The 7,237-nt window shown below is 58.1% G+C and overlaps 1 protein-coding gene across 8 annotated transcripts in view; it reads right to left on the bottom strand.

The window, feature by feature from the left end:
• The window catches only part of NFATC1 (nuclear factor of activated T cells 1), a 120,183-nt gene extending 112,952 nt beyond the window's left edge, over positions 1-7,231 (bottom strand). For 7 of the 8 annotated variants that reach the window (XM_035317264.1, XM_035317262.1, XM_035317258.1 and 4 more), the window contains exon 1: positions 7,025-7,231. In XM_035317264.1, coding sequence (XP_035173155.1) covers positions 7,025-7,160 — 136 coding nt within the window. In that variant the 5' untranslated portion in view covers positions 7,161-7,231. Of the gene's footprint in view, positions 1-2,634; positions 2,966-7,024 lie in introns of those variants that run through there. The other variant, XM_035317261.1, reaches the window with a different exon arrangement.
• Between the last annotated feature and the right edge of the window lie 6 nt (positions 7,232-7,237).

Raw genomic sequence — 7,237 nt, forward strand, 5'->3', positions numbered from 1 at the left:
GCTCTTCCTGGCAGCCCCGCCACATGTGTCCCATGGGCCCTGCCACACGGCCAGCCCCTGGCACGCAGCCAGACACACCAGGCAGCAGGCTGGGGGCTCCATGGGGTGCCCCAGCTCTGCGCCCACCGGGTGAGCTTGGCAGACCGCTGCATCTGCTGACTGCAGCATCAACGCCTTAGTTATCATAATTAATAAACAGATATTGTGATTACCTGCATGAAAGGTACTGTGAACCCAGTGGTACTCTAATGCGCAGCTAGGGTAAAAAAAAAAAAAAAAAAGCTAGGATAAAAATCAGACATCAATGTCTGCCAGGAATCTACAGCCCAGGCCAAAGACCTGATACAAAGCCTCAGACTGGCCTCAGGAAACCAACTTAGAAAACGTATATATAAGCAAAAGCTACCGATGCTCCAAGCAACAAGTCCTCCTGATGCACATTGTAAGGAATAGTCTCTTATAGCACTATCGTGCACATTTTTAAGAAGTCAACTTTTAAAGGGCATAGGAAAAGTACACGGTGTACATCTTCTCACACAATAGTACTCAAAATCAAAAGATCCAAAGCCTTTACATACATATATTTAAGTAACTTAACTTTTCAGGCAGTGTGTACAAAGAATGCCCAACAAATATAAAAGCCTGAAAACCGGACCTAGGGACAAGACCAAGTCCTTGGTTTGTGCACTAAGACCCACCAGACACATTTGTGAAAAATCACGCTCCTGTGCTCAACTCCTGTATTCACAAAAATTCATCAAACACACATAGTGAGCATTCATAACATGCTGTTGTTTTCCTTACAACGGTAAGACATGCAGAAATCAAATGCCAGTCTTGAGAGGGAAGGGAAATGGAAGTGGCTACATAGGTACAAAACTGCATCACATAATGCAGCTTTGTAGGGTATTTTGACAGCGTCAATACAGATGAAAGGAAGGTAATGCTTGAGCATGGGCAGCCACTTTGACTGTGACCCTGATCCACAGAGGTTCCCTACATGGCGCAGCATCTGCAAGCCTGGGCTTAGGTCTGTACTGCTGCTCATGGGCAGTAACTTACACAACTTGATACCACAACACTTGCAAAAGCCTGTTTTAAGATCTTGAGCCAAACCTCGGTATCAGATAGACCAGTGGAGGTATGCAATGGTTCGGTTGCCAACATATTTACACTTATATTAGGTATGGCTAGAACAAGAAATCGAACACCTTGATTTGTCAGCATACCTTCATGTTACATTTCACTTCACAACAGCATAAAAAAATAAGATTTTTTTTTTTTCTCTGGTTAGTTTCACAGGACATAGGCTTTATCCTTTTCCATCATTAACAAGTTGATCCTACAAAGCACTGAGAACCATCATTTTTTATTTATGCTCTTTAAATAGGACTGCTTAACACCTGCAGCTCAAAGGGGCTTCGGAGAAGGCAAAGGCTGTTTTACACTTCCAGACATGGAGCCACACCTAGGCTTACAATGAAGTTCATGCTTTCAGCACTGCCTAATGGAGTTACTCTTCTCACTACGACTTCGACACTTTACTTGTTTAAGCCCCTCCACTTTCCAGGTGCCTAATTCATAGGAAATTACGTCTATAAAGCTTGGTGTGACACTCTTAAAAGCTAATTTTCTAAAAACTGAGAATCTCCTTACAGCCATCTGGACACTGAGAACGTGCTGGAGAGCAGGGCATTAGGAAGGGGTGCACCATGCACAGCTATGTCCTGACAGGCTGTGATATGCAGGGAAGGATTTGGGAACCTCCTTCGATTTAAAGGGAAAAGCACTGGAAAAAAAAAAAAAAAGTGGAAAAAGAAACTGGAACAGCTTTAAATCACCTACTTTTATTTTTATGGTGACCTGCTATCGCTGAGGCTGAGACAGCCCGCTTGGTATCGGGAAGCAACAACTTTCCCGGTGTGTGTCAACTCCCGATGCATTTACCCTGTTTCCACCTCCTGTATTGCTCAAAGTCATAAAACAGCCACGCGGAGACACCGGGCTTGCAAACCGTGACCCGCGACAAATCCGGGACCGTTATTTTTGCTTGCGGATGACCTTCAAGCCTGAATGCTTGGAGGACCGAAACTCTGAGCCGAGCTCGCTCCAGCTCACGGGAGGGGGGCGAGAGGAAGGGCAGCAGAGGCTTTTCCCCCGGCCCCGTCGCTGCCACGGGGCGAGACCGGACCCGAGCTGCCGCTGCCGGCCCCGGGGCTGCGGAGGGCGGCGGAGAAGCGGCGTTGGGCTCGCTGCCGGCCAGCCCCTGGCAGCCTGCGGGGACGTCTCGGTCGCAACCTCCCGGCTGCGCACGCAAGGCAAAACTCCGACTTTCTGAACAGCTCCAGAGTTTAACAAATCGCACACCGGCTGCCTGCCGCGCGGCTTCCCCTCCGAGACGTGTCACGGTACAGACACAAGGGCACCGAAAAGGAAAGAAGCTCCGGGCAGGATTTCACTGTTGGCTGCCGGTGCCCCCAGCTCGCTGCCCCGCAGCTGCGCACGAACCAAAATATCGCCCCCGCCCCTGCCTCCCGCTCAGGAAGGACCCCCCCCGGAGGTCCATGTCCCCCATCCCCTCCAGCAGCATCCCTCCCCCGGGACCCCGGAGTTGCCTCCCCGGCTGCGACCCACCTCCACCGCCGCCCTCATCGCTGTGCTTGAACTCAAAGAGGAAATCGAAATCAAACTCCTGCTCGGCCTCCACGCCGGTCATGGCTCCCGCCGCCCGCAGCGACCCCCGCCCGCCTCGCTCCGGCGCCCAGGCGGCGGCGCAGCCCCCGGCCCGCCCCGTCGGGCCCGCCCCGTCGCGCCCGACACCTGCTGCTGCCGGCACAGCGAGACCGGGGCGAGCTCCCCTCGGCGGCGGGGCTCCGGAGCGAGGCCCCGACAGGCGCAGGAGGCGGCCGGCACGGTAATGTGACCCCGGCCCCGACGGCCGGCCTATCTCGCTATCGCCGCCGCCGCCTCTGATCCGCCCTCCGTCGCTTTGTTGATGTTTCCGGGTCGATGCAAACAACCGCCTTGCCCTGCCCTCCCCCGCACCCCCTCCCGCCGCTCCGGCTCGCACAGCGCAGCCCGCACACCGCGGGGAGCCCCCCCGGGGTCGCCCGCACCGGGAGGGGAGTGCGGGCTGGGGAGGACCGGGAAAAACGGGTCAGCGGGCTTTCACCTGCTCCCGCACGGTGGAAATCGTAATTGCCGCAGGTGCCGGGATCCCTCGGGGCGGCACGGCGCTGCCGGGGAGGTTTCTGCCCTCGGGGCCGCGCCTCCCCTCGCCTGGTCCAGGGGGGAGCCGCGCCGGGCGCTGAGCGCTGCCGAGCCGCCGGTCTTGCTCCGAGGGTCCCCACTTGGCAGGTACGAGCCAGGAGGCTCCGAGCTCCTGCTTTTTTTTTTTTTTTTTTTTTATTTTTTTTTTAATTTATTTTACTTAGTTGCAGCACCCACTAGTGCCAACTGCTATAAAAAGCGCATTAAAGCAGGGCTCGTAACCTACCAGTTGCCTCCGTGCGCCGGGCTGGGAGAAGTCCCCCGGCCCAAGCTGTGTTGGTGTGGCTCGGCCGGGGCACGAAGCGAGTGGCACGGTGCTTCCCCGGCCTGCGGAGTTTTGCTGCTTACATGGGTTTAAAATCGGTTAGAGAAAAAGAATTAGCACCCATCTCGGATTAGAAATACACTTCTGTGGGATCATACAAAGCGATTTCAAAGTCTTCAACACGCAAATGACCTCTCCGGCCCAGCAGCTAGGGCTCACTGTGCCTGTTGAGCTCTCAGGATTCAAGGCCAGATTGCAAAAGGAATAGCTTTTTAAAGCAGTTATGGAAATGGTATTCCCTTCTAAACCGAGGGAATACCATTTTCCAGGCTTATGCCTGAAATCTCCACTGCAAAGTGCCAGGAAAACACAGTTTTTTTTCCATCAGAGTCCATCACGCTTTTTCCCCTCCCCGCACAGCCGCGCCGCAGTCTCGACGTGCCTGCGGAGGCTCGCCAGCAGCCGGCGCACGTCGGAAGCCCCCGCAGCAGCCCCAGGACTTCAGGGCTCTTGGGCCCCGGCACCCTGCCAGCGGGCGGCCCTGTCCCGGGACAGGGCTTTGCCCTGCGGAGGAAGGGGTCTGGCCCGGGTGCCAAAAAGCCGTGGGGCTGCCGTCGGTCCCCCGCTCGCAGCCGCTTCCCCGAAGGGCCGGGGCTGAGTCACACGAGTGTGCAAAAGGCCCTGGCAGCAGCGGAACGCCTCGCCTGGAGCTGCCGGCCTGTCGGGACCACCCTCGCTTTGGGATGCCGGTGCAGGACGGGGACGAGCGTCCCCCTGTACCCGCTCACGGCCGCACCGCAGCGTGGCCCGACGGCGCGGACAGCAACCCCTCCGGTCTCTCGACCGAGGGCCTACAAGCAGGTCAGCTGCCTCTTCCGCACACCCAGCCTCCGCGGCGGTGCCCCCCGATTTCACGGGGTTCATCCCCTCCCCTCCCGAGGGGAGCAGCTTCCCACGGGGCCCCTGTCGCCTTCCAGTACTCCTCGGGAGGGAGGCGAGGAGCAGCTCCCAGATTGCTCCCGTTGCTCCCACTCCCCTGCTTCTTCCACATCTGGTACCTGCAAGAAGGGTAAACTGTCCGAAACTACCGTCCAGGCGGTCTGATTGGCCAACTCCATAAATACTAGCGCCGTCAATAAAATATTTCCATTGGCACCCTTCCCTTGGAGAAAAAGTAAAGACGTAGAGAAAGGTAGAGCCGAAATGATGCCGTACGTGGGGATAGAATAAGCGTAGCGCCAGTTAATGCGCTGGTTTAAAGCATTGAAAAGGCGAGAGAGAAACGAGAGAGGGGAGAGCCGATATGCCCCGGGGCAGGGCAAGCGCCCCGTCGAGCTTTACAAACCGACCGACGGACCGCCAAATGCAGCATCGCCCCGTAGTGAACCTAAATTGTGCCAACTCCACCGATCGCACTGCAGGTCCAACAAGTGACCCCAGCAGACTAGCTGCTCCAGCTGCAGTCACGCACCCTGAAAAAGATTTTAAATCGTATGTGACATTAACCCCCAGATATTTTCTGAACTCCGCACCTCTGTAGGAACCAAAGAAAAGAGTGGGGCACGAGCTGCGCCCTGTCCTTCCACCGAGACACTGTGAGAGTTTCTTCCCAGGCTAAACGTGAAATAACCTATTTTCTGTCGTCGTTTGGCAATCAAGGAACACCTTAATTTGCAGGCAGCAATCCTGACTTTTCGGGTCGTTCCCCCCCCCCCCCACTCCCCATTTCCTGGATTGGGTCACACCTTTTAGACGGCCTCATTCTCCCAGTCCCTTACAAAATCTCTCATCAACATAGGAGAGGATTATCGAAGAGTGTCGGTGACATTTTAACACCGGGATCATAAATGCCACAGAAATAAAGAGAGGGGATCTCTTTTTGACAAGAGACTCCATTACACATTTAGTCTCTGGGTGTAATTTTTACAAGTTGGTGCCTTCCCTGCCCTTAAAGTCCAGAGCGCTGCAAACGCTGTACAGCCCTCGGGGGTCCGAAAGAGTGAGAGGAACGAAAGCCAACTCGATTTAATGAAGCAGTAATTATCTTCCATCTAAAAATGCGCTCGCATGCCTCAAAAGTGGAGCCGTGGTTGCAGCCGCTCTCGTTGCCTTTGCATTGGCAGGATCCTGTCAACTGAAAGGAACCACGGCAGTGAGAAATCGGTGTTGAAAGAGAGAAAGAGAGAGAGAGAAAGAGAAGAGAAAGAAAGAAGAGAAAGAAAGAAGAGAAAGAAAGAAATAAAGAAAAGAGGGTCCTGAGCGACTGTCCAGCTTTCCTGGGACAAGACCAGGAAGGGGAGCCGCGCTGTCCCACGGCGGATTTGCGGAATAAACACCGCGGACTTGGACGCAACCCATCCTCAACTTCTTCACAACTTTCTAAGACGTGTGGGCTTGCTATGCCCCGCCTGGGGCCGGCAGGCCATTTCAGCCGAAGCAGCAGCAAAGCGGAGGCAAATAGGAAGCTGAGCGGAGAGCCTGGCAGCCCGGGGCGGCAGGGCGGGGGGCTGCCAGCAGGCCCGTAGCCGGGAGCCGTCCCACACCTGCCCCGGCACGGGGGCGATGCCCAGCATCACCCCGCAGGGTCCCCCCCGGCATCCCGCTCTGGTACCGAAAGGCTCTGGCTAGAAGCAGCGACGTGCGAAAACGCAGCCAGTCGTCAGAGCGGTGCTGGGTAACGATGCTCCGGGGAGAGAAAAATGTCCCGACTGGCACAGAGGAGGCTGCAGTCAGTCCCCGCGCCGGCAAAACGCTGCCCCTGGCACTGGCACGTTCAGAGCAATCGAGCAGCTCCCGACAAGGCGCTTCCCAAGCCCCATGCCCGCGATCTTTCTCTCCAGAAACTTTGTCGGCGTGCTTTCAGCGCGCTTTGTGGAGCAGGGTCACTACAGGGCGTTACAGGGAGTCGCGACACGGCGCTGGGGCGACACGGGGCCGGAGGGGGCGGCGGCGGAGCCCCCCGCAGCCTGCCCCGGCGTGCGGGATTGTTTTGGTGCGCCAGGGGACGGCTCACGACTAACACAGCGCCTGGCACTGCCCCCAGACCCTCTCTTTAGGCGGCTTCCAAACTGTCCCGAGAGAATTTGTGAGGGCTGCTTGCAATTACAGGGCACATTCCGCCCCCTCCCCAAAAAAGTCAGGCCTGCGCCTGGGGGGGGGAGGGGGGGGGCAGACCCTGAGCCGAGGGACGAGTCCGCGGCGTTGGCTCCCGAAGGGACCCGGGGAGCCCCCGCAGCCCCGCAGCAGCGGCCAGGCGGGGTGCAGCCTTCCCGCTGCCCGGCCAGGACGGGAACCGGGACCGGGACCGGGACCGTACCGGGGCCGGCGGGAGGCGCCCGGGAGCGGCTGCGCGGCCGAGGCGGCGCCGTGCGAGAGGCGAAGGAGACACCTATTGGCAAGCGGCCGCCGGCAAACCTCCGGGCCGCCGCGGGGAAACACCGGGGGACACCGCCACCCTCCCGCCCGCACCCCCCTCCCGCTGCCCGTTACCTTCCTCCGCCGCCTTCATGGTGCTGCCGAGCGGGCGGGCGCCGCGCTGCGGGGCCGCCGCCGGCTCCTGTCTCCCGCTGTCTGCGTCCCGCGACGGCGGCGCGGCGGTGGCGGCCGGCGGGGCAGCGCTGGGCATCCACCCGGCGGAGCGGCGAGCCCCGGCACCGCGCTCCGGGCTGCCGCCGGTCCCCGTCCGTCCGCCCGCCCGCCCGC

This window comes from Oxyura jamaicensis, chromosome 2, assembly GCF_011077185.1.
Source record: "Oxyura jamaicensis isolate SHBP4307 breed ruddy duck chromosome 2, BPBGC_Ojam_1.0, whole genome shotgun sequence".
NCBI classification, from domain to species: domain Eukaryota; kingdom Metazoa; phylum Chordata; class Aves; order Anseriformes; family Anatidae; genus Oxyura; species Oxyura jamaicensis.